The following is a 24,556-nucleotide window of genomic DNA, read 5'->3' as shown; positions in this document are numbered from 1 at the left end:
TCATATACCAGTTAAGATGTGGTGGGTTATTCCTGTTATGTGCTGCACAGTTCATATATGTGCCAGTATCAACTCCTCTACATTGTCTAGTGTGCACCATGAAAAATGTAACAGTGCATCCATGTTTGTTACTGATGTATGCTGATGCTTGCATGCTAATAGCTCGAAAGTGCTGATGATTGAAAGGTTTGCGACAGATGCCAGGATCTATGGATTCTCCATCATTCTCACTAACAGGAAAGTAATGTTTCAGTCAGCATCTTCTAAGCTCTATAAACAACCTTCCGTTACCATTAATTTAATTCTGAAGGCTCATATACCTGGGGAGCTTACTATTCAATCACCTTCTCATTGACCAACATGGATCAAAAAGGCAAACACGTCATTTGGACAACTCAAAGAATAAGTTAGGAAATAGCATGGAACTCCACTTCAGACTAAACTCGAGGTGCTTTACTTTTCACTGCCCTTTCATATAAAAGCTATGTGATACCAAACTGGACTGAAGTGTCCAATTTAACATGGTGTGTACTGTACAGGTGCAGCAGTTGATACCAAAGCATGTATGTACCATAGGTAGATAGTTCTTTGTTTTGAAAATGACTGGAATTGCACGTGTCCTTCTTGGGTGTCAAGAATATTTCTACATATGATTCTGAAGGCCAATACAGGAGTGAAACATACATCTGTTAATCACACCATATTTGAGAACTGAATAAGGTCCATTATATAGTACCATCGTACCATTGTGAAGAAGAAACAGCAGAACCGATTCCTAAGCATTGAATATCAAATCTGCGCTGATGAATTCACGACTGAAATGGATAGGCAGGTTAACAGACTAGTAAAGTGAGTCCTCTATGGAGAGCTGAAGAATAACAAATGTGTCCTAGAAGGATTTTGGAATGTAGATGATTTTTGCAATTGTGTTGGATATTTATAAACGGAGCTCCTTAGGATGACAATATCCCTTTAAGAATATTTGAAATTAGCTTGACTGAAGATATAAGAGGCTGTGGTGATGTCATCCTTACAATGACAAATTCAATAACACAAATTGCACTTGACTGGAGGTTATGATTTGCATTGAGTGCTCTCTTCCAGTTTCCACTGGGATCTCTCCACGTGTATAAAATGTGATCTCGGTCCCTGTTGGGGACCCATATTACTCAATTTTGAACAATTGAGATTTGAAAACTGAATAATATATATCCATTGTGGGGATGTGTACACATAGTACTATCTTGGCCAGCTTCAGTTAGGGCTGCACTGTTTCCTGATGCAGCTATTTCTCTGTTGCAAGTTACTCATTTTTTGTACAAATGTATCAATAATTCAATTATCTTTATACCAATTTTAAAATAGTGGGATTTGAATGTTCTGTTACATTTATCCCTGTTCTAATATGCAGATTTCAGCACATGTCTTCACATCCAAACAGAAGATTGAAGAACAGCAAAATCTTGGTTTACTCCTCTTCTCCTCCTCAGAAGAAAAAAGTTCATGTGTTTATAGTCTTGCAGCAATTTTCTAAACTAACTGCTGGAAAACATTAGGTTCCAGGATACAGACTACCGGAGACAAAATTTTGACATCAGCATGTGCAGTGCTGAAGGTTATCACGGCTCATGCATACTTTTGTCAAAGTCATTAAGATCCCTACCTCTAATGTGGGCAATGATTCAGGCTTTGAAAGCTCAGATAATTCAGCGATTCATTTTTTTTTACAGAACCAGGGGAGGACCTAAAGGGGCGGAGTTTCAGCACTGAACTGGCGCCAAAGGCAGAAAGCAAAGAGAAAGGGGCTCATGGTGCCTCAGGAGAACCAATCAAATCTCAGGAATGGGATGGAGTCCCTGGGCCACCGGTTGCAGTGTCCAGTCGAATGGGAAGGTCCTCAGTTAGCCCGACTCTGTTAGCAGGACATAACAGCTCAGACACCATGCGGCAAGGTAACCGATTGTCGAACTCTGTGCTAACCAGAATAAGCATTTAAATAGGGTGACCTCAGAACTATTTAAGTTTTTTTTACAATCCCGATACTTCAATGTAGCTTTAATGATAAATTTACAAAATTTGCTGCTATAAAAGTGAGCCTCAATCCAAATTGACTGGCAGGAGTATATTCTCAAAAATCTTGTTGAAGGGTGATGTTCTTCTGTTGAATGTTATATTTTTGGGGGTTTTACTCCAGATATTTTCTTAGGTTCAGCATCTCAGATCACTTCTGTAGATGAGCTCTTTCCATATGGCCCAGAGTGTGCCATAGTGGGGGTAATTTTAACCTCCAAGAACAGGTGGGTGGGGCAGGTGGGTAGTTAAAATGATTGATTTTTTTTAGCACAACTGCAACCCGGCTTTGCCTTTAAATTGGCGCATTTGGAGGTGTGCAAGTAACCTACTCGTCACAGTCAGGACCTTAATTAATTCAGGCGGGTGGGTATTTATAGCATCAATTAACATCCTTGTGAGACATTAAGTAGGTGTTTATAAATTGAAATTTACTTAACTTTAAATTTAATGCCTCCAGCGCGGGTTTCCTGGGGCTCGCGAATCTCGCCAGTGAAAAGGAGGCGAGAAGGCCCGGATCAGCAGGTAAGTGTCTTTATTGCACTGCTTGTGGGCCAGGCGGAGCAGGAGTGTTTCCTCCAGGTCCAACAAGCTTACCTGCCACGATCGGACCCCCATGATCGGCCAATAACCCCCCACCCCGCCCATGTCCAAGCCCACCACCCGACGTCCGACCCCCCTCCCGACGTCCGACCCCCCTCCCGACGTCCGACCCCCCTCCCGACGTCCGACCCCCCTCCCGACGTCCGACCCCCCTCCCGACGTCCGACCCCCCTCCCGACGTCCGACCCCCCTCCCGACGTCCGACCCCCCTCCCGATCCCAATGTCCTCCACAGCACCCCCCCCCCCCCCCGCCAATGTCCTCCACGGCACCCCCCCCCCCCCAATGTCCTCCACCGATGTCCTCCATGGCCCACCCCTCCCAATGTCCTCCACAGCACCCCCCCCCCCCACCACCACCGACGTCCTCCATGGCCCACCCCTCCCAATGTCCTCCACAGCACCCCCCCCCCCCCCCCACCACCACCGATGTCCTCCACAGCCTACAATCCCTCCGTCCCTCACTACTCTCCGATCCCCGGTCTCCCCGCTCGACAGCCAGCCAGCCTGTTAATAATTGCCTTCGATTGAGTTGTGATCGCAGATTCCGATTCATTCACTTTACTTCTGGGTTTCCCACGTGAAAATCTATCCACCCGCTCTCCTCCCAGCCCCAAGTCAAAATCATGCCCATCTGTCCATGGATCCAACAGAAAACTCTTGTTACTGTATTTTGTCTTGCTGGGTTTCAGAAGGTGGTACAATAACCAGACCATGGCTTAGGCTATAAACTGGTAAACAGTAAATGGATCAAAGAACAGAACACTGTAGCATTTACAGTAGTTACAGCAAGTTGCCTGAATATTAAACTTCATATATGGCTTTATTGCTGACCATCCATGGAGTTTCTCTCTGGGCTGCACATACATCTCTCTCTCTCTCTGATAACTTTAAATGGACTATCTAATTTTTACAAGGCTGAGAAATACTTTTTAAAAACTGACTGGGAGAATGGAAATTTAAATATATCTCTATTAATCGCAAAAGAGCTGCTAATCAAACATATATATAAGCAAAACCCACAAGGTGCTTGTATTTGAATTGAATGGCTTATCCCCTACCTTGAATACCTGACCAGACAAAACATTTATATTCTGCAGCTATTGTATCAAAGCAAGCTGGGCCATTTTATGTGAGCGTACCTGGCTTTTGAGTGAGCCTTTGGCTTGCTGGTAGCATTCCCACCTTTGAGTCAGAAGGTGAAGGGTTCGAGCCCCACTCCAGACAGTCATGGCGAGTGAAGACCAAACTCTGGTGTCACAATATTGGGTTGACAGTCAGAGAGGTACTCGCGTCTAGACGGAGTCACCACTGGCTCAGTGGTAGCATTCCCACCTCTGAGTCGGAAGGGTTGAGTTTGGACTCCACTTCAGACAGCTTTGGCAAGCAAAGACCAGACCACCAGCTCTGAATACTGGATTAACGTCCAGCAGGGGTACTTGCATCTGATGGGTATGGGTGGATCTCCCCCCATTGTAAAAGGTAGGTGGGAATCTTGGTTGCACCCCATCTAGAACATGGTATTCCAAGGATAAAAACTGTGAGGAAGGCAAAGGGAAACCACCTCAGCTACACTTCCCTAGTAAGTGGCTCAAGAATTCCATGCGTGAGACTTGAGTTAGAACCTGCTCTAGGGCAGAACACATTGGATGGTCCTGGATTTTAATCCCCATAAGTACTATAGCAGAAAAAAAGATACCATCACCATTTTGCATTTTGTCACAGAAGAGTTTTGTGGATATCTGGGGGTAAATTTTAACATACCATCAGGATCTCAGCCGGGGAAGGGGGGTCAATACGTGGGTGGGAAACTGGGAAAATATTTTCGTGCATTTTCTCAAGCGATCGCGACTCAAGTGAAGGCCCTTAATGTGACTTCCGGGTTTCGCGTCTCCAAGCTGCGCAGTGGGTGTACTGCGCACCCAAACGATGTCCTGGGACCTGGATTATTTAAAGGGATGTTGCAACCATGGGTTTTGAGGGAGAAAGGAGAAATCCGCAAACATGGAGCAGCAGAGGACGAGGCCAACACCTCGGTTCAGTGACTCTTTGCTGGAGTTGCTGTTAGCTGGTGTGAGGAGCAGGAGGCAAACATTATATCCGGCAGATAGGAGGAAGTGCCCTGCCTCTGCCACCAAGAAGACCTGGCTCAAGGTGGCAGAGGAGGACCACTGTCGCCCATACGTGGATGCAGTGCAGGAAGCGCTTCAATGACCTAACCAGGTCAGGAAAAGTGAGTACAGTTACTGATTTACTTGCATTCTGTGGTGCACATTACCTTCCCCTCACACTTTGCCCTGTGAAGCCTACTCCATCGCATCACTCCTCAAACCCACTTAAGGCTCAGTGTCAAATTACCTTCACTTTCTGTGCAATTCCTCACCTCCCCATTTGAGAACCCATCACTCCCACTCACCCCACTCCTGATGCAATGTGATGAATCTGTCTGGTAGTCACCCTCTGATGCATCTGTTTCATTGTCAGGCTGACCCAGAGCAATGCATCCATCGGGTGATCCCATCACCCTCACTCACTCACAAGTCTGTACTTTCTCCACTTGTAGGAGAAGAGTGCAAAATGCAAGGGAGAGGAGTCAGACTGGAGAGGGGCCGCCACAAATACAGAGGCAGAGGAGGAGGCTTTGGAGCTCAGCCAGAAGCAGGAATGCCTGGCCATCAGGGATGGTGAGACTGGCACCCCACAAACGTCTGGTGACAGAACTTTAACATCCCTCACACACAACATGAATTGATATTATCAATGATCGACCTGGTGCACACCTCAGGATGCTCATCATAACATTACTTCTGTGATGATTCTTAATATTGCTGTATGTTCTCTTCCAGGGCTTTCAAGGAGTGCTGAAGTAACAGACGAACTGGACGAGGATGATTCCTCAGAGGAGCTTCATACCTCTGAGGGCACACCATCACATCATATCGAGCCATGCACCAGTGCAGGTATTCATACCGCAGTGGGTCCTATTAGAGAGTTAGTTGGGTTGTCACCTGGTGATTCACCACTCACAAGTGAACATGAGCAGACACTGGTGGCAGGGGCTGCTGTGGAAAGTCTGCATCAGTGGGTACACTCCTCTCCAAGCTCTGCTCAGCTGAACACAGAGGCTGAACCCTGGGGGCTATCCTTGAAAAGGAGAATGACTGAAGTACAGATGCACCCTTGCGACGTACTGGAAGACATGTCATGCTCACTGTCCACAATAGCGGAGAGGATGGAGGAGTCCACCTCCAGAATTGGTGGACTAGTGGCACAGGTAAGTGCGGGAATGTCTGCGATGGAGAAAACGACAGCCTCCATGGAGCTTCAAGTGCAGCTCACAAATGAGTCCAATCAGGCCCTGACAAAGGTCGTGCGGACTCAGGGTGACCAATATTCTGCAGCCTTAAGCAGGCAGTCAGAGAGTTTAGCAGTGGCCTTAGAAGGCATCACACATGTCTTCCAGGCTGTTGTCCAGCAGAGTGGTAGGAGTGATGTGGCCATGGCCCTGGAGATGGATAATGGCGAAAGGGGACATGGAAGTGGGGACACGGCTCAAAGCGCTCCCACGTCTCACCCATTGCCCCCCTCCCTCAACTGGTTTCCACAATGCTGCCCCCTCTCCCAATGGTTGAGTCTGCCCCTACAGAGGTGCGAGTGGAGCAGTCTTTGGCGAGGGTCCAAAACCCAGAGGTCGTAGGTCGCGAGCATCTCAGCAGTCAGGGCAGCGACCTGAGTAACCTGCCATTACCTCTGCTGAAGCCACAAGGGATGCACCCTGTAGAAATAGTAGGAAGAAGAAGGCGAAGGTTTTATGTTCAACAAGGGTGTCTGACACAATGTCATGTTTTTAATTTCTCTTTGTTTTTTGTTACATTCACAATAAATGTTATACTTGTCACCACCACTGCTATGTCTTCTCCAATCTTGAGCCCCTTTTGCATGTGCCTCATCATGAACAGCAAGACTTGATGCCACCCATTGGGCGCATTTACAATGGGTGTATATGTGGTTGTAGGACTGTTTTGTGCAAATGGGGGATGGGGGGGTGGCTGGTGTTGGTGGTGGTGGTCATTCCAGATGGTCTGAATACTTCACTATCTTCACTTTGCAGATCTTTTGAGAATCTATCAAATATGAATGATTCCTTGGCATCAGGCGCAGCCAGGTTTGCCTCTGCTCTGCCAATGGGTTGCCCATTGTCCTCCTCCTCAATCTCCTCCTCCTCCTCCTCTTCTTGAATGTTTGATGGCAGATGCAGATGCTTCATGAGCGCATGGGACCTCATCCACCTGTAACCCTCTCTGTTGAGCGATGTTGTGCAGGATGCAACACGCAACTATTATTCTACACACCCTCGCCGGTGAGTATAGAAGGGATCCCCCAAATTGAAGCGCATCTTGAGCATTCCTACGGCTTGTTCAATGACAGGCCTGTTGGTGCTGTGACTGTCATTGTTCCACTGCTGTGCCTCACTGGTGGGGTTTCTCAGTGGTGCCATGAGCCATGTCTGCAGGGGATATCCCTTGTCTCCAACGCACCAGCCCTTAAGTCTGTCTTGTGCGTGGAAGAGGGCCAGGATGTTGGATTCACACAAAATGAAGATGAAGGAATCATGGCAGCTGCCAGGGAATTTGGCCCACACCTGCAGAAATAGGGAAGTTGACGTAGTCGGATGCCCTGCCAAACAAGCCATCCATGACCTGTTGTATACACTTATGTGCAGACGACTGAGAGATCCCAGTGATGTCACCGATAGCGCCCAAGAAGGATCCGGAGGCAAAGAAATTGAGGGCAGTGGTGACTTTAACTGCGGCGGGCAATGCGTGGCCACCAGGCCCATCTGGGAGCAGCTCTGCATGAAGGACCCTGCAGATGTCTGCTACCACTTGGCGACTCAACCTGAGCCTTCGTAGGCACTGCTCCTCAGAGCGGTCCAAGGAGCTCAGCCTCTGGCTGTAGACCCTTTTACGTGGGTAGTGCCTCCTGCGACCTCGGCTCCTCCTTTGGTCCCCTCTCTGCTCTTCTGCAGGTCCTTGTAGCGCATCTCTGTCTTGTGGAGCTGCAACTCCCAGAACTGCACACCGTGCCTGCCCCGGATAGCAATATGCCTCCTCCTCAGATATACTGCTGAATAAATCCATTGCGCCCCCCCCCCCATCCTGATGTTGTCAGTTTGAGGGGGTCCAAAATGTAGGCAAAAATATGTGAGCACAAGAATTCTGTTTGTGAATCAAGAAATCTCAGGCTAAACACAAAGAACTCCCTGCCAAAGGTTTGTCTAAGAGAACTGATTGCATAAACTCACCTTTTCTCTACATGTCTCAATCACTGGTTTAAAGATCCAAATGGGTGCCGGCTGCAACTCGTCCCCATTTCCATGACCTCTTTCAGAGGCCATGGGAGATACGTTCAGAAGCAGTTAAAATAGCTTGTGTAGTTCAAACCACAAAAATGTAACATCTTTAGGTACTTTAAGTGCCTCAATTGGCCTTTAAATATTGGCCCGCTGGCTTTAAGTTCCGGTGGGAATTTTGGGTTTCTGAAGCGCTCGCACACTGAGATGCGTCTGGGTCAAACCCGGAAGTCGGCGGGTCGGAGTCGGGATGCGGTCCCGCTCCCAAAACCGATGGCTTTCACCGCCCACCCACTCCCAACCCACCCCATTATCTACAGTGAGGAGGCAACCTTGTGAGGTTTATATGGAGTATTAATATTGAATCACCTTGAGGTGATCCTCCCGTTTTTCACTAGAAATGGTGGCTGTTCGAATCAGTCTCCTTTATCTAGTCCTCCTCCAATTTTTTTTGGCAATCCAGCCTCACTCTGTGTTGTCTCCCTCCCTCAGTACTGCACTGGAGTTTCCACCAAGGTTATGTGCTCAAGTCCTGGAGTGGGGCTTGAATGTTCTGTTTCAGAGGAGAGAGTGCTGCCCACTGAGCCGAGCCTGACACCTGTACAAAGCAGAGAAAACATAGTACAAAGATGTGTCTGCAGCACTCATTTCAACTAATCCAGCACTTTTCCAACAATCCATTTGAAGAGAGCATTGTGGACATGGGAGAAGAGGAGCTAGAAAATCTGACGGCCGTCTTCATTCTTATTAACTAAGTCTGACTAGCAGGAAAGATCTCCTTTCGGAGGGCAAAAATCTTTTTGGTCCTGCTGGCACTGCATTTATTTTTTTAACAAGTTTTATTTTCTTGTAAATCGAGCAAAATTGGCAAGAATACAGAGCCTGACAAGCAAAAATTCCAGGATAAACTCCATGGAATACATTTTATGGAGAGTCCTTCATTATTATTTATTATTGGGTGTCAAACTAATTGTAAAGCTAATATTAAAAACATTGAAAAAAAGGTGGCTATGGAATTCTTGTACCTGCTACATGGAGATTTCTTGTAGGGAGTTCTTTGTGTTTAGCCTGAGATTTCTTGATTCACAAACAGAATTCTTGTGCTCACATATTTTTGCCTACATTTTGGCAAAATAACATGGTGATGTTATTTATCAGACTTCCAGCAATAGCTGTTGGTGGTGGATTTGGAGAAAGGACCCTTATACAATGGGATGATCCTCCAGCACAATTCCAGGTTTTCCAAGGGTAAATTTTATAATTTAATGCATGTGCAGAGCTTTGGGTGACAGAAGTACACATTGGAAATTTAGGAGTGTAAGTCAGTGGGTTCGGTTTGCAGTCACACACTTTTTCATTCATTAAAGCGATAAATTGTATAAGTTGCCCTATACCATAAAGATGTTGCTGGCTGGCATCCATTACCTCTCCTTCGTGTGGTGCTTTCTAGGGAAGAAGATATTGTGGCCCTGAAAATCTGTGGGGGGGGATGACAGATATTCAGGTGTCAGCATCAGGATCAGCCCACCGACTGCTTCCGCCACTGGTTTCACCAAAGTTCACAGGGTCAGGGGGAGGAGACACGAGTAGTTGGCTTTACATCGAGTTACATCGAAACTACAGTACAAAAACAGGCTGTTCAGCCCAGCTGGTCTATACCGGCGTTTATGCTTCACACAAGCCTCCTCCCTCCCTCCCTACTTCATCTAACCTTGTCTGCATACCCTTTGCCAGTCCTGGGGAGAGAGTTTGCCCTCGGAAAGGGGAAAAAGCTGGCTTCAACAGCACCCTGTGTCGGGGGCTATTATAAAAACTTTTGCTCCCTCATCTTTGGGGGTTTAGGCCCCAATCCCAGCCTGGACCCCAGGTGAGCCTCACATCTACCTCTTTTGTTGAGGTACATCTGATCTCACCAGGCATACCTACACAGACCCTACAGTCCTTGTCTCAGTAGTAGCACTCTCACCTCTGAGTCAGATGGTTGCGGGTTGAAGTCCCATTCCAGAGATTTGAGCACATAATCCAGGGTGTCACTTCAGTTCAGTGCTGAGGGAGTGTTGCATTGTCAGTGGTGACAGCTTTTGGATGAAACGTTACACTGAGGCCCCATCTCAGGTGGATGTAAAAGATGCCAAGGTACTATTCGAAGAAGAGCAGGGGAGTTCTCGTGGTGTCCTGGTCAATATTTATCCCTCAACCAACATAACTAAAACAAATTATCTGGCCACATATCTCATTACCGACTGTGGAACCTTACTGTGCACAAATTGGTTGCTACATTTCCCTACGTTACAACAGGGCCTACACTTCAAAAGTACTTCATTGGCTATAAAGCGCTTTGGGGCGTCTTACGGTCGTGAAAGGCACCATAAAAATACAATTCTTTCCTTTCCAGTATGCCGGATCCTGATTGTGGGCTAGGGCTTAGGAAGTTCCCATCCCCACCGTCCCCTCCATGGCGGGGGGCGGGTGGGGGGGGTTGCTGAGGCTCTGACCCCACAAGGCCATCCTGGAAACATCTCCCTATAGCCAAGACCCAGCATATTTGAGTCTCAGCCGAGTTCCAGCAAATCCCTGCTGAAATTATGGTGGGCATCTGCTAAAGTGGCCATGGAATTTCCAACAACGTTCACCTGAGGAAGGAGGAAGCCTCCGAAAGCTTGTGAATTTAAAATAAAATTGCTGGACTATAACTTGGTGTTGTAAAATTGTTTACAATGGAATTTCAAGGAAGGCTTCCTCTACAAAACATTGCATTCCTCATTCTGTCATATTAATCTGTGAGGCAGAGTTATATCCATGGACGTAATCCTGGAATTCCTTCATGTCAGGCTCTTTTTTTTTATTCGTTCATGGGATGTGGGCGTCGCTGGCGAGGCCGGCATTTATTGCCCATCCGTAATTGCCCTTGAGAAGGTGGTGGTGAGCCGCCTTCTTGAACCGCTGCAGTCCATGTGGTGACGGTTCTCCCACAGTGATGTTAGGAAGGGAGTTCCAGGATTTTGACCCAGCGACTATGAAGGAACGGCGATATATTTCCAAGTCGGGATGGTGTGTGACTTGGAGGGGAAGGTGCAGGTGGTGTTATTCTCATGTGCCTGCTGCTCTTGTCCTTCTAGGTGGTAGAGGTCGCGGGTTTGGGAGGTGCTGTCGAAGAAGCCTTGGCGAGTTGCTGCAATGCATCCTGTGGATGGTACACACTGCAGCCACTGTGCGCCGGTGATGAAGGGAGTGAATGTTTAGGGTGGTGGATGGGGTGCCAATCAAGCGGGCTGCTTTATCTTGGATGGTGTCGAGCTTCTTGAGTGTTGTTGGAGCTGCACTCATCCAGGCAAGTGGAGAGTATTCCATCACACTCCTGACTTGTGCCTTGTAGATGGTGGAAAGGCTTTGGGGAGTCAGGAGGTGAGTCACTCGTCACAGAATACCCAGCCTCTGACCTGCTCTTGTAGCCACAGTATTTATATGGCTGGTCCAGTTAGGTTTCTGGTCAATGGTGACCCCCAGGATGTTGATGGTGGGGGATTCAGCGATGGTAATGCCGTTGAATGTCAAGGAGAGGTGGTTAGACTCTCTCTTGTTGGAGATGGTCATTGCCTGGAACTTATCTGGCACGAATGTTACTTGCTACTTATGAGCCCAAGCCTGGATGTTGTCCAGGTCTTGCTGCATGCGGGCTCGGACTGCTTCATTATTTGAGGGGTTGCGAATGGAACTGAACACTGTGCAATCATCAGCGAACTTTCCCATTTCTGACCTTATGATGGAGGGAAGGTCATTGATGAAACAGCTGAAGATGGTTGGGCCTAGGACACTGCCCTGAGGAACTCCTGCAGCAATGTCCTGGGGCTGAGATGATTGGCCTCCAACAACCACTACCATCTTCCTTTGTGCTAGGTATGACTCCAGCCACTGGAGAGTTTTCCCCCTGATTCCCATTGACTTCAATTTTACTAGGGCTCCTTGGTGCCACACTCGGTCAAATGCTGCCTCGATGTCAAGGGCAGTCACTCTCACCTCACCTCTGGAATTCAGCTCTTTTGTCCATGTTTGGACCAAGGCTGTAATGAGGTCTGGAGCCTAGTGGTCCTGGCGGAACCCAAACTGAGCATCGGTGAGCAGGTTATTGGTGAGTAAGTGCCACTTGATAGCACTGTCGACGACACCTTCCATCACTTTGCTGATGATTGAGAGTAGACTGATGGGGCGGTAATTGGCTGGATTGGATTTGTCCTGCTTTTTGTGGACAGGACATACCTGGGAAATTTTCCACATTGTCGGGTAGATGCCAGTGTTGTAGCTGTACTGGAACAGCTTGGCTGGAGCACAAGTCTTCAGCACTACAGCTGGGATGTTGATCTGATGTGTTGGTTGTGGAATTGCTTAGCTCTGTCTATAGCATGTTGCTTCCGCTGTTTAGCATGCATGTAGTCCTGAGTTGTAGCTTCACCAGTTTGGCACCTAATTTTTCGGTGCGCCTGGTGCTGCTCCTGGCATGCTCTTCTACACTCCTCATTGAACCAGGGTTGATCCCCTGGCTTGTTGGTAATGGTAGAGTGAGGAGTATGCCGGGCCATGAAGTTACAGATTGTGCTGGAATACAATTCAGCTGCTGCAGATGGCCCACAGCACCTCATGGATGCCCAGTTTTGAGCTGCTAGATCTGTTCTGAATCTTTCCCATTTAGCACGATGGTAGTGCCACACAACACGTTGGATGGTGTCCTCAGTGCGAAGACGGGACTTCGTCTCTACGAGGACTGTGCAGTAGTCACTCCTACCAATACTGTCATGGACAGATGCAATTGTGACAGGTAGATTGGTGAGGACGAGGTCAAGTAAGTTTTTCCCTCATGTTGGTTCGCTCACCACCTGCCACAGGCCCAGTCTGGCAGCTATGTCCTTCAGGACTCGGCCAGCTCGGTCAGTCGTGGTGCTACCCAGCCACTCTCGGTGATGGACATTGAAGTCTCCCACCCAGAGTACATTTTGTGCCCTTGCTACCCTCAGTGCTTCCTCCAAGTGGTGCTCAACATGGGGGAGGACTGATTCATCAGCTGAGGGAGGACGGTAGGTGTTAATCAGCAGGAGGTTTCCTTGCCCATGTTTGACCTGATGCCATGAGATTTCATGGGGTCCAGAGTCAATGTTGAGGACTCCCAGGGCTACTCCCTCCTGACTGTATATCACTGTACCGCCACCTCTGGTCGGTCTGTCCTGCCGGTGGGACATGACATACCCAGGGATGGTGATGGAAGAGTCTGGGACGTTGGCTAAAAGGTACGATTCTGTGAGTATGGCTGTGTCAGGCTGTTGCTTGACTTGTCTGTGGGACAGCTCTCCCAATTTCGGCACAATTCCCCAGATGTTTGCGAGCAGGACTTTGCAGGGTCGACTGGGCTTGGTTTGCTGTTGTCGTGTCCAGTGCCTAGTGGTCCGATGCTGGGTGGTCCGTCCGGTTTTATTCTTATTATGACTTTTCGTAGCGAGATTTTACAACTGAGTGGCTTGCTAGGCCATTTCAGGGGGCAATTAAGAATCAACCACATTGCTGTGTGTCTGGAGTCACATATAGGCCAGACGGGGTAAGGACATTAGTGAACCAGATGGGTTTTTACGACAATCCGGTAGTTTCATGGCCACCATTACTGATACTAGTATTTTAATTCCAGATTTTTATTTAATTAATTGAATTTAATTAATTGAATTTAAATTCACCAGCTGCCGTGGTGGGATTTGAACTCATGACTCCGGATTTTTGGTCCAGGCCTCTGGATTTCTAGTCCAGTAACATAACCACTATGCTACCGTACCCTACTTATTGCCATTTTTCCCTTATTTAAAAGAAAAATATAAATTTATTTTTAAAATGCAGCAGGGCAAAAATGAACTTTGCCCTCTGAAAGGGGACCTTCCTTCCTACTTATAATTAGTTAACAAAAATTAACGGGCCTGTCAAATTTTCTACCTCTTCCCCCTTATCTAAAGAGTTCTCCTCAGATGGGTGGAGGAGTGTGTCCCAATTTCCTTATTAACACTGTTCCTTGATTGACCTACAGGAGTAACGTTCGAGGGGACCAGTGGGTAAAGTGGCTGATGCTGCATTCTGGCTCTTAAACATCCTCACTTGACTCCCGAGTCCCCCACACTGCACCACACCATCCTCCCCACATCCCCAAACTGCTTCCTGTGTGGTTCGTTCATGTCTCTACTCTTGAGTTCTCCACCTGGCTTTCAATCAAATCATTTTCAGTAATGTGCTTCTGATGAACTGCGGGAAAAGGGATGTGACATTCATTGATTCACCTTCTGTAACATTGAATGGCAATTAAGCAAGGCTAAGTGTCCTTGAGATGATTATGTGATTGGGTGTGGCAGTAACATCGGTGCTGATCAGGCAAGCAGGGGTCATATATCCAGTGAGTAGGCTTTAGGCCTGAGGCACACAGACGCATCTACTGCCAGGGTATAATTTAAGAGCAGAGAGCAATCAACTTTTTGTGCAAAACCCTCATTAGCACCTCCAAAATTATGTTAATAGATTCAAAGTACCTTTTGCCACCATTTTACATGTTCAGAGGTGCTGAAGTCATTGAGTGCCCATTTTAAAGGAACACCTCTTTGTTTGTTTTTGCACTGCTATCATTACATTTGTTGCTGTTTTTTTTGTTGTGGTCTAGTTTTTGATTTTTTTTTCATTTACTATTGGCTCCCTATTTCCTATCGGTGGCTTGTTGATAGTTGCAATTTAAGTTGCTATAACCACAGTTTGCAAAATGTGCATCCCATTGGGTATACCTTGCTACTTGTTGGCTTTGGAGGAGAAGGATCTGAGGAGGTATGAGAGGTAAGTGCCTTTACATGTGAGGTAATCTTCCAGCTATATGCCATGACTTAATCACCTGTGTCTACAGACCAATGCATACCTACCTGTGAAAATCTGCCTTTAATACTTATTCTTCAGTAGAGAGGCAATCGGGGAAATTTGCTGTCTACTCAAGGGAGGCGTTCAGACAAGTTTCAAGACAGGGATGGCTCAGCCAGTGGTTGTCATGGTGGCCACAGCTTTGAACTTCTATGTTATTGGATCCTCCCAAGCAACAGCGCAGAATATATGCCAAGTTTTGTGATGCTCCTCCTGGCCCAACAAAAATGTTCCAGCCCACTGCTGCCCATTCTCCCCAGGGTCTGCCCCCCTTCCCCCCGCTTGCCAGTCGGCTCCGGGCAGAAGCCGACCGATTTTCCGCAGCATCAAACTGGCGAGCTGCAGCACTGTGCCCATATGGCACCTGAGCTTTCTCAATTTGATGGCTCACCAGTAATTTTCTGTTTGGTTTTCTTTTCTGTGGATACAGAAGGGGTCATTTTTAACCTTGGCAGGGACAAAAACTGGCGGTAGCAAATCGCTGGCACGTTATACAACCTGCCAGATTTTCCGATTCACAACCACCAGTTTTCCTCGGAAAACTACATCCATACTGGTAGGATTAACAGAGCCCGGTCCTGGAAAGATTACTCTTGAGGAATACCTTCATGTATTTTGGATGAATTTTTTTTTGTGAAAATCCATCAATTGAGAGATATCAGCACTGGGGAATGGAAGACCTTTGGCCTTAATATCAGGATTAAACACTCCAGGTTAGATGTTATGTGATTTTCAGTTACTGTGTGTGTGGACCAGGTTAAAACAAGGAATTTTTGCTATCGGGTAGGAGAAATTTTAGTGGAAGTGCCTCACTTAACATTACACCGCTTATATTATCAAAATTTATAACATTATGAGGTAGAAATTACTCAGCCTTATTTTTAAAAACTTGATTAATGTACTTGAGTTAAGTTTCTTTCTGTGCTATTTTAATTAAGTCATTGGCCCATTAGCTTCTTTTAAAAGGGGCCATAAAGTTAGAAATTGCTTTTGGTGATATTAGCAGATGAATGTTTAATGTATTTGAAAGACATTCCCCTGTCCGCCATTTTAACAGAGGTATTAAAGTAAATAGGTTCACACCCCATAGAAGAATGTCACAGGAATGCATGAAGCCTTCATATAATTATGTCACCATCAGTAATTTCTAGACTGCAGAAGGTTGTTAAAAATAGTTCCTTCAGAATCATTTCTACCCCTTATCCAAAGCCATGACAGGGTTAAATATGGCTTTATTTTCCTGCTGCTATTGATTGCTTTATCTGATGCCTCAAAGTTTGTTTTATTTTCCATCGCTGTGAACATCTGCTTCTTTTCTAACTCATCTTTACTTCCACAGAGTCAAAGGCAAGCTGCAAGCTGGGCCGATCTGCTTCTACTTCAGGTGTGCCTCCTCCATCAATCACTCCTCTCAGGCAGTCCAGCGAGTTGCAACAGAGCCAGGTACCATCGCTAGCCAGTCCAGAGTGACCTCACAGTTCAACATGCCAAAAAAAGTTGTCACATGTCTGTCCTCCATTTTATTGCCAGCTTGTCGGCGTCTCTCTCTGTGTCAGTCATTGGCAGTAGCAGGTTTCCAAAAGGCAGGACACTCTCTGTTTGTGGCTCATCTTTCAGTCTTTCTTTTTAACTATATATATATAAAAGGAAAAAAAAAACTTTTCATCCTGTAATATCTGATTGTGAACAAGATGTACTCTACATACATAAATATATAGACTTTTCTGACTCCTTCATTGTTTTGTGTGTTTTAGCAGATTTGTGTGTCTTTGAAATGAACAAATCTGATAAAAAAAAATGTCTCCGATCTGTCTTTGCTGGTGTACATTTTTTTCTTCGCTGTGCCAGTCATAAAGACTTGCAGTGTTGTGATGTTTTGTTGCTAACTTGTACATCTTTTAGTGCAGTCGATCTTCTTTGTCGTCGTTTCTTGGTCGTTTGGTGTTTGTCTGTTCTTTTGTGATCATATCACATTTCGTATGCATTGTCTTTATTAAAACTACAAAGAACATTTCACAAAAGGAGTTGGGAGCACTGAAAATCTTTGCAATTAATTAACTGTGGTGGGCTCTCTGTCAAAGTTCCTTATGTGGAAAGAAAGGTGTTCGGGAAGAGTTTTGGAGGCTGGTAAGAATGGAGGATCTTCTGAGGGAACTATGTAATAAACAGAACCCCCAAGATTTTATAGATTCATTCTATAATCAAGACTGCTAGTCTATGGGTTTCACAGAAAAATGAATGGAATTGCATTATCTGCCCCTCTCTCCAAAACATTAGTAAAAATCCCAGGAAATTGTTTAATAAAATGGAACGTACTTCGTTCAAGCTTCATAAACTCATATCCCAATTATAAATACGTGAAATTGTGAGATGTGATACCATAAACACCAGTAAAAATCCTGGAGTCCCAAGTAACAAAGATGCAATTTGACTAATTCAGTCACACTGAACACTTTACTGCATATTTTATGCACTGTGTGATGATTGTTTTTGATGGTAGATCTTTAGAAGTCTTTAAAGTGAGAGTCTTCTGTTTCCTGGTGTCATCACCTGACTCCACCCATACACTTTGGCAGTCAGTGAGCGGACATGCTCAGCCTTATCAGCCAGTGCACAATCTTTGTTAATGTCCCTGCGACAAGCAGACGGCAGAATTATAGCAGGTACTAATGTTATGTGACAGAAAAGCTTTCACTGGAAAATGATCATTTGGAATGTGGAGCCAAGTCTTGTAAAACCCTGCGATCAGTCTCATAGTGCTGTCGGTCTGAACTTGCTTAGGTCAAAAATGTTATAACATTATTTCACTGATGATACTTGGCAAAGCATACACACAAGTGAATGACATGCCAGAAATTTGTAGAAATGGTAAGTAATCAATTTAAAAAAAAAAAATCAGCACAAAAAGGGAAAAAGAACTGGAATTTTTTTAAGTATATTATTTTATACGTTGACGCATACACTCCCTGGGAGGGAGGCTGAGCTGTAAAAACAATATCGAGGTCCAAATGATCAGTACTCCTCTCAAGCGTTTGTCTAACAGTTTCTGATAGCTTTAGAACCTTGTAATTTCTCTTCAGAGTAATTTCTCTTCAGAAATCATTATTCCATAACAATTCACAATCATTTACTGCTTTCTGTTATCTTTGGGATGTCTCCTCTGAATTTGCTCTATATGAATATTACAACCAACCCAATTATTGAAAGAGGTATTGCTAGTCACCTCGATGTAAATGAAAATCGGGTGGTTTCTGTAACAGGCAGCCGATCTACAATGTTAGTTTTATGCCTAGGTGGCAAGTTGAAAATCGAGCCCGTTATCCCTGATTGGCAGAGAGTAGCAGCCTCCTGAAACATTTAGCAGGGAGATTGGGAAAGAGAGGGGCTATTTAATGGTCAATCAACCAATCAATACGAAGCAGGAAACAGGACATCTGACCAATAGAGTAGTGTCCAGTTGAATGCGACTGATCAAAGTTGGAATGTCCTCATTATCCCTTACGATTAATCATTTACACTTTGACTAAATCCAATTGATTAAGATAGCCGCACAGCAATTAACTATTTAGATACTTGCTTCCCATTACTCCCATTTTATGTCACACCAAGATAGTGATCAAAATTTTTTTTAAATATAGGTTACATTGAGTTTACAACACAGAAACAGGCCATTCGGCCCAACTGGTTTCTGTTGGTGTTTATACATCACATGAGCTTCCTCCCACTCTAATTAACTCTTCTCATCCTATCCCTCTATTGCCTTCTGCCTCATGTATACAGCCAGCTTCCCCTAAATGTGTCAATACTATCTGCTTCAACCAATCCATGTGGCAGCCAGTTCCACATTCTCACCACTCTCTGCGGTCGATTTTAAGTTTCTGGTATTGGCCTCTATATAGGGTTGGCAATTTTATCGCTGCGGTAACACCGACACTCTGCCCGTTGACCCCGTTTCACAGGAGCCTACCGCTGGTTGACCCAAATGCCTGCCCATTTCAGGCAATAGACCTCTTTTAATATGCAGATAGGGCTCATATAACATACATAGGACCGCGATTGCCATTTTAGCACAGACCAGTTTCACTGCCGATGCTGCCAAAGAGGCCCCCGAGTAGGAATGCCTTCCGAGCCCCACAAAAAGCATCTGGGCCACTGCCGCCACGGGCTCCCCACCCCCACCCCCCGTGATTGCGACACTAGCCTCTAGGTTGCCCAATATTGTGCTGGCTTGAATCCGGTGAGCTGAATCAGAACACAGGCGGCTCGCAGATGCCGTTAAATGAGGCCTAGTCCTCAAAATGGCTCCGGCCTCTTTGCTGCTGGAACAGGTGGGCTCAGTTGTTTGGACGTCCAAACGTCAAACTCGACCCTGCTGTGTAAAGAAATTCCTGCTGAGTTCATAATTTGATCTGTTACTGGCTATCTTATATTTATGCCCCTTTGTTCTGGACTCATCCACAAGTGAAAACAGTTTCTCCACGACCACCTATCGAACGCCTTCATAATTTTTAAAGACCTCTATCTTCTGTGGCACAATGATAAAGGGTCACCATCCCATTTGTAAAATTCCAAATTCTCACTGTGAAAAGATTTTGTCAGACTGTTGTTACTTCCTGAACAATCAAACTACATACTGAGAACAACCAGTCTATTAAGAACTCTCAGTACCTCAGTGCAATCCATACATAAACACATTTTGCACCCAGCCTCCACTATACAAACACTTCTATCTCTGACTTCACAGGGAGGCCATGCCTTGTTTCTTAAGGTGACAACTAATACTACCTCCCTCATCATAGTATCATAGTAGGTACAGCACAGGAGGGGGGCATTCGGCCCATCGTGCCTGTGCTGGCTCTTTGACAGAGCTATCCGGTTAGTCCCATTCCCCTGCTCTTTCCTCGTAGCCCTGTAATTTTTTTCCCTTTAAATATTTATCCAATTCCCTTTTGAAAGTTACTATTGGATCTGCTTCCACCATCCTTTCAGGCAACGCATTCCAGATCATAACCACTCGCTGCGTAAAAAAATGTTTCCTCGTGTTGCTTCTGGCTCTTTTGCCAATCACCTTAAATCTGTGTCCTCTGGTTACCTACCCGTCTGCCACTGGAAGCAGTTTCTTCTTTTTTACTCTGTCAAAACCATGCATGATTTTGAACACCTCTATCAAATCTTCCCTTAACCCTTTCTGTTCTAAGGAAAACAACCCCAGCTTCTGTTCCTCTTTACAATTTATATTAACGATTTGGAGGAGGGGACCGAGTGTAACATATCAAAGTTTGCAGATGATACAAAGATGGGAGGGAAGGTAGAGAGTGAGGAGGACATAAAAAACCTACAAGGGGATATAGACAGGCTGGGTGAGTGGGCGGAGATTTGGCAGATGCAATACAATATTGGAAAATGTGAGGTTATGCACTTTGGCAGGAAAAACCAGAGAGCAAGTTATTATCGTAATGGCGAGAAACTGGAAAGTACTGCAGTACAAAGGGATCTGGGGGTCCCAGTGCAAGAAAATCAAAAAGTTAGTTTGCAGGTGCAGCAGGTGATCAAGAAGGCCAACGGAATGTTGGCTTTTATTGCTCGGGGGATAGAATATAAAAACAGGGAGGTATTGCTGCAGTTATATACGGTATTAGTGAGACCGCACCTGGAATACTGCATACAGTTTTGGTGTCCATACTTAAGAAAAGACAAACTTGCTCTCGAGGCAGTACAAAGAAGGTTCACTCGGTTAATCCCGGGGATGAGGGGGTGGACATATGAGGAGAGGTTGAGTAGATTGGGACTCTACTCATTGGAGTTCAGAAGAATGAGAGGCGATCTTATTGAAACATATAAGATTATGAAGGGGCTTGATCGGGTGGATGCGGTAAGGATGTTCCCAAGGATGGGTGAAACTAGAACTAGGGGGCATAATCTTAGAATAAGGGGCTGCTCTTTCAAAACTGAGATGAGGAGAAACTTCTTCACTCAGAGGGTAGTAGGTCTGTGGAATTTGCTGCCCCAGGAAGCTGTGGAAGCTACATCATTAAATAAATTTAAAACAGAAATAGACAATTTTCTAGAAGTAAACGGAATTAGGGGTTACGGGGAGCAGGCAGGAAATCGGACATGAATTTAGATTTGAGATTAGGATCAGATCAGCCATGATCTTATTGAATGGCTGAGCAGGCTCGAGGGGCCGATTGGCCTACTCCTGCTCCTATTTCTTATGTTCTTATGTTCTTATGTTCTCCAGTCTCTCCACATAACTAAAGTCCCTCATCCTTGGCACCATTCCAGTAAACCTCCTCTGAACCCTCTCTAAGTCCTTGACATCCTTCCTAAAGTTTGGTGCCCAGAATTGAACACAATACTCCAGCTGAGCCCTAACCTGTGTTTTATAAAGGTTTAGCATAACTTCTTTGCTTTTGTACTCTATGACTCTATTAATAAAGCCCAGAATCCCATATGCTTTAACAGCCTTCTCAACTTGTTCTGCCTCCTTTAAAGATTTGTGTGTGTGCACCCCAGGTCTCTCTGCTCCTGCACCCACTTTAAAATTGTACCATTTTGTTTATATTGCCACTCCTCATTCTTCCTACCAAAATGTATCACTTCACACTTCTCTTCATTAAATTTCATCTGCCATGTGTCTGCCCATTTCAACAGTCTGTCTATGTCCTCCTGAAGTCTGTAACTATCCTCCACATTGGTTACTACATTTCTGAGTTTCGTGTCATCTGCAAACTTTGAAATTATACCCTCTATACCCAAGTCCAGGTCATTAACATATATCAAAAAGAGCTGTGGTCTTAGTACTGACCGCTGGGGAACACCACTGCAGACAACTTCCCTCCAGTCTGAAAAACAACCATTCACCACTACTCTCTGCTTTCTGTGCTTTAGCCAATTTTGTATCCACACTGCCACAGTCCCTTTTATCCCATGGGCTTTAATTTTGCTAACAAATCTATTATGTGGTACTTTATCAAATGCCTTTTGAAAGTCCATATACATAACATCAACCACACTACCCTCATCAACCCTTTCCATTACCTCATCAAAGAACTCAATCAAGTTAGTCAAACATAATTTTCCTTTAACAAATCCATGCTAACTTTAATTTATTAGCCCATACTTTTCCAAGTGCCAATTAATTTTGACCTGGATTATTGTCTCTAAAAGTTTCCCCACCATCGACGTTAGGCTGACCAGCCTGTAATTGCCGGGTTTATCCCTCTCCCCTTTTTTGTAAGGAATCTTACAACACCAGGTTATAGTCCAACAATTTTATTTTAAAATCACAAGCTTTCGGAGATTATCTCCTTCATCAGGTGAGTGACGAGTTCTTATGTTCTCCAGTCTCTCCACATAACTGAAGTCCCTCATCCTTGGCACCATTCCAGTAAATCTCCTCTGCACCCTCCCTAAGTCCTTGACATCCTTCCTAAAGTGTGGTGCCCAGAATTGAACACAATACTCCAGCTGAGCCCTAACCTGTGTTTTATAAAGGTTTAGCATAATTTCTTTGCTTTTGTACTCTATGACTCTATTAATAAAGCCCAGAATCCCATATGCTTTAACAGCCTTCTCAACTTGTTCTGCCTCACTCACCTGATGAAGGAGATAATCTCCGAAAACTTGTGATTTTAAAATAAAATTGTTGGACTATAACCTGGTGTTGTAAGATTCCTTACATTTGTCCACCCCAGTCCATCACCGGCATCTCCACATCATGGCTACTATCCCCTTTTTTGAACAGGAGTGTAACATTTGCAATCCTACAGTCCTCTGGCATCATCCAGCTGAGGCCTAACCAGTGTTTTATAAAGGTTTAGCGTAACTTCCTTGTTTTTGTACTCTATGCCACATGTGAGCTTTTTTGAAAAAGAATAACTTCCTTTTCTATTATATAACTCCATTCTAGAGGTGCGTTTTCAGAGATTCTGCTTTTCAGATGAGAAGTTAAAATGAGGGCTGTTCTGGTCAATGTGAAAGATCCTGTAGGACTATTCAAAGAAGAGCCGAGAATTCCCCTAATATCCTGGCCAGCATACCCCTCCTAACCAACACTAACAAAAACAGATTAACTGGTCATGTTTATGGGACCTTACTGTATGCAGATTGGCTGATGTATTTTCCTACATAACAGCAGTGCCAGTACTTCAAAATTAATTAATTGCTCATGAACCTTTTTGAGTTATCCTGAGGATATGATCAGACGCTTTGTACATGCAAGCCCTTCTTTGTTGCTTGTGCACTCAAGAGCGCCAAGACGTAGTCTTTAATTTTCTGTCAGCCATCCAAACTTGACTGAGGGAAACAAAACAAATGCCTCACTCTCTCCCTGTGACCATTGTACACCATTTAGTGACAAGAAGCCATGTTATCAGCAGTGTTCAGTTTTGCAGTTTACCTGCACCCAATGCCCTACAGTATGCCCCAAAAGAAAGTATATTTTTTAATGTAAAGGTTCAGACCAGATGTTTAGCTTGAATTCAAATCTTTTCTGAGATCATTGCTGTTCATCATGGTCAAAATAACTGGGTAATTCATAATCAAGATGCAGATATAATACACTGGGCTATTAAGCTAAGCTGGTCTAAAACCTATTGATCGCAGTATAACATCTTAATACTTCATAAAAGTTGTTTTTTAAATTTGCTCTCAGGATGTGGGCAACACTGGCAAGGTCACATTGTCCATCCTTAAGTGCCCTGACAACTGAGTTGGGCTTGTTGGGCAGATGGCATTAAGAGTCTACCACGTAGTGTGGGTATAGGTCCGACTGGGTAGGGGTGGCAGGCTCTCTTCCCTGAAGAACATTGGTGAACCAGTTGGATTTTTTTTATTGCAATCTGGCAGCTTTCTATTTGAACTGACTAGAATATTGACGCCCACATCAGTGAATCTTCTTGCACGGATTTTCTAGTGAAATCATAAAAACTAATAACATCCTTGTTCATTAAAAAAAAACAATTGACTTAATTGACCTTTTTAGAAGTTTACATGCTTTAGGTTTGCTTTAACTTACATAAAAAGGGGCAGTGATTATTCATTATTATTGTACATTTGCGAACAAAAGGATGGTTCTTCTCTGCTGAATTGCTGCCAGTGAGGATGAGCAGCTTGAGCCTGCGTTGAACGTGTCCTGGATGTGTTTTTCCAGCTGTTTGTCAGTTGTGTGCTGATGTGGTCACAAATGCCACACACAGGCATAAAAACAACAAAATAGTCTGTGTGCGAGATTCAGGAGATGGGTCCAATGCGTAGCATGATGCAGTGAAATGTCTGGACTGGATTCCAGCAGCAAGCTGCAATCTCTCACTTTGCTAGATTGCCGCAAGTTTGGCCTTTCCCATTCTCTGTCAAAATTTGCACCTGAAATAGGGGACGTATTATTGAATAGGGGACTCACTAATTCTGTCTGGTGAGAATTCCGAATCGTCTTCTCACTTGAGGAACAAATTTGTTCCACAGTCTGTTGAGATTAATCTGATCTTTTTGCTGCCTCTGCTTTTCTGTGGCCTGAGGCAATAAAGAGACCCAATTTCTCTCCCACATTATGGGAGTTTGTGTTTGCACCCAGTGCAAGCACAAAGATGGCGTTCATTACCTGGAAG

At 45.0% G+C, this 24,556-nt stretch overlaps 1 protein-coding gene across 1 annotated transcript in view; it reads left to right on the top strand.

Moving 5' to 3' along the window:
* The window catches only part of nyap2a (neuronal tyrosine-phosphorylated phosphoinositide-3-kinase adaptor 2a), a 177,423-nt gene that overhangs the window by 141,511 nt on the left and 11,356 nt on the right, over positions 1-24,556 (top strand). Inside the window, exons 4-5 of the mRNA XM_067995737.1 lie at positions 1,731-1,952; positions 16,288-16,403. Of these exons, the coding sequence (XP_067851838.1) occupies positions 1,731-1,952; positions 16,288-16,403 (338 nt within the window). The remainder of the gene's footprint in view (positions 1-1,730; positions 1,953-16,287; positions 16,404-24,556) is intronic.

This window comes from Heptranchias perlo, chromosome 13 (assembly GCF_035084215.1).
Source record: "Heptranchias perlo isolate sHepPer1 chromosome 13, sHepPer1.hap1, whole genome shotgun sequence".
In the NCBI taxonomy this organism is placed as follows: Eukaryota; Metazoa; Chordata; class Chondrichthyes; order Hexanchiformes; family Hexanchidae; genus Heptranchias; species Heptranchias perlo.
The sequence above is the reverse complement of the archived record's forward strand: the minus strand, read 5'-3'. Positions and strand labels throughout refer to the sequence as shown.